At 44.0% G+C, this 2,354-nt stretch overlaps 2 protein-coding genes across 2 annotated transcripts; one reads left to right on the top strand and one right to left on the bottom strand.

Annotated features, from left to right (window-relative positions):
- Positions 1-688: 688 nt before the first annotated feature.
- LOC106118899 (chorion class A protein PC292-like) lies at positions 689-1,075 on the bottom strand. The gene has a single exon (XM_013313664.1). The coding sequence runs from the start codon at positions 1,073-1,075 to the stop codon at positions 689-691; it is 387 nt and encodes a 128-aa protein (XP_013169118.1).
- Positions 1,076-1,440: 365 nt separating this feature from the next.
- On the top strand, positions 1,441-2,054 carry LOC106118886 (chorion class B protein PC10-like; the record flags this gene model as incomplete). Its single annotated transcript, XM_013313654.1, has 2 exons — positions 1,441-1,491; positions 1,620-2,054. Coding segments are annotated over exons 1-2 (486 nt in total), but the record flags the coding sequence as incomplete, so codon positions are not given.
- Between the last annotated feature and the right edge of the window lie 300 nt (positions 2,055-2,354).

Here is a 2,354-nt window from a genome sequence, read left to right as displayed (position 1 = left end):
AAACCAGGGGTTTTGGTACCCCCCTGGGGTACTTTCTCTTTTAATCCCACTGCCATGCTGTATTATAGGGGGGGGGAGGTTGGGCCTCCGGGACCACACTCATCAGACGAAACGCGGAATTTCTTCCACTTCACGCCTGTTTTCTGTGTGGTGGTGGTATTTCACCGGGCGAACCTGGCCAATTCGTGCGAAGATGTTAAAGCGGGCTCTACCACTCTTAAATTTTTCTACATTTCTAAAACCTCGATATATTATATAACCATTTTCATTAAAATCATTTTTTTGAAAAGAAAAGAAAAGTTTTTATTATAGGTAATACAGATTAAACCAAGAAACAATAACTAACATAATAAAATTGCACATAACTAAGAAATTAAATTAGACTTAAGTTACCATTTATGGTTAATTTGGATAATCTAGTGATGCCCACACTAGGCAATGCCTGTATCGTGGGCACCGATTTTCATGTCTGATTTCGTCTGAAGTTGAGTGAACATGGCAACACCATATAATACTGGTCACAAAATTCACGGTATGCATTATATGCTGGCGATGGACTTCCGAATTTTTGTAATTTGTAAAATTTTTCAATTATAATTAATACCTTCATTGTAAAATAAAAGTGAGAAATAATGCTTAATTTTTTATTGATCTTTTATTGGAACATAATTACACTTCTTTTAGTTGTTTAGAACAGAACGTTTCCGTTGCAATCGCAGCCGCATCTGCCGGTGATGGTGACGATGCCGGCGGCTGGCACCTCACCCGCAAACTGCACGGCGCCCAGCACCGGCACCTGGCCGGCCACGAGCGTGGTGCCCGCCACAGGCAGCTCGCCGGCGACCTCCAAGTCCCCGATGCCCTCGCCCCCGTAGCCGCCGACTACTTCCGGTACCCCCCATGCGCTGCCCGTGCCCAGCCCCTGCCAACTGTACCCCTGGCCCCGCGAGCAGCCGCATTCTCCGTTGGTGCCGTATCTGACACCTAGACCACCAGAGAGGTATTGTCCTTGTGTTGCCTGAAGCAGGCAGACAGTGAAGCACACCAGAAGTCCGCAGCGTGTGAAGGTCGACATGACTGTTTGTTGTTTGACTGAATAATGATACATCTAACATTTACTTACTACTATTTATATTATGTTTATTTAGAGTTTGAAATTGGTTATCTACACCAACGTGACAATGTTTAAATTTTAACTATCCCCATTTTGTCATAGAAACGTACGGCAAAATTGTTAAAGTAGGTAATAGATAATACTCATAGATTTAAGAACGTGCAATTTTAACTTAATTGAAAATGATTTCGTATTTTTTCACATTTCTACATTTCGCATTACGAAAATTTGCAAAATTCATCGTGACTATATAAACACTAGATGAGTGAGCTTACAATAACTTCACCGGAGATTTCCAATCAAAGCCGAGCGCACTGGAAGCAAATATGGCTGTTTATACTGCAGAGGTTTTATTTGCTCTCGGATTTCTAGTATCGGTAAGTTTAAAAGACGACGTTCTTTACGATAGACATGTGAATGTTGAAAAGTTTTCTATTGGTAAAGAAGAACTATAAAATGAATATTTATTCTATATTTATGTGACTCGTTTCCTGATTAATTTCAGAGTCTGCAGAGTCAGTGCTTACCGCTAAGCAGCCAGCAGTACGGCGGGGTCTTGGGAAGCGCGTGGGGCGTGCGGAGCCATAGCTCAGGGTGCGGCTGTGGGACGCAATTGGCGGGAATAGACAGTGCCGCGGCCGCATTGGCTGCAGCGGACGGTGGCGGCTTCGCTGTGGTGAGCTCGTCTCCCACGCCGCCCCACGGCGTGTCGGTAGTGTCGGACAACGAGTATTCCGGTATTGTGGCAGTCGTGGGTCAGTTGCCGTTCCTCGGCACTACATACCTCGAGGGCGCAGTGCCGTCCGCCGGAGCAGGCGCCGTCGCTTACGGGTGCGGGTACGGAGACGTTGCCATCCTCAGCGAGGACTTTGCAGGCGCGGCCACCAGCCTGCGCTACGCCAGCGATCGCATCGCTCCCGGGACTTTCAGCGATTCAGGCGTCTGTGGTTGCGGGACTTGGTTTTAAAATACTGTAATCATCCATTTAATTAACATCTGAACTAAAATAATGACTTTTATAAAACATCTCTATCGATTATTTTTATTCATGTGAAAATTAAAATTAATGTATGTAAAATTTATGGTAATATTTTCAATAATAAATTTCAAAAACAAAATCTGGTGTTTAAACATTGTTTTGTTTAAAATTGATTAAAAGACGAAATGACCGCCTCCCTCAGGCATGCGAAACTCTATTAGTCTATGGTACAAATTGAACGCAAACGGAGATCCTCCATCT

The sequence above is a fragment of the Papilio xuthus genome, unplaced genomic scaffold (assembly GCF_000836235.2).
Source record: "Papilio xuthus unplaced genomic scaffold, Pxut_1.1 DF829452.1, whole genome shotgun sequence".
In the NCBI taxonomy this organism is placed as follows: Eukaryota; Metazoa; Arthropoda; class Insecta; order Lepidoptera; family Papilionidae; genus Papilio; species Papilio xuthus.
This window is presented reverse-complemented; position numbering and strand designations above follow the sequence as displayed.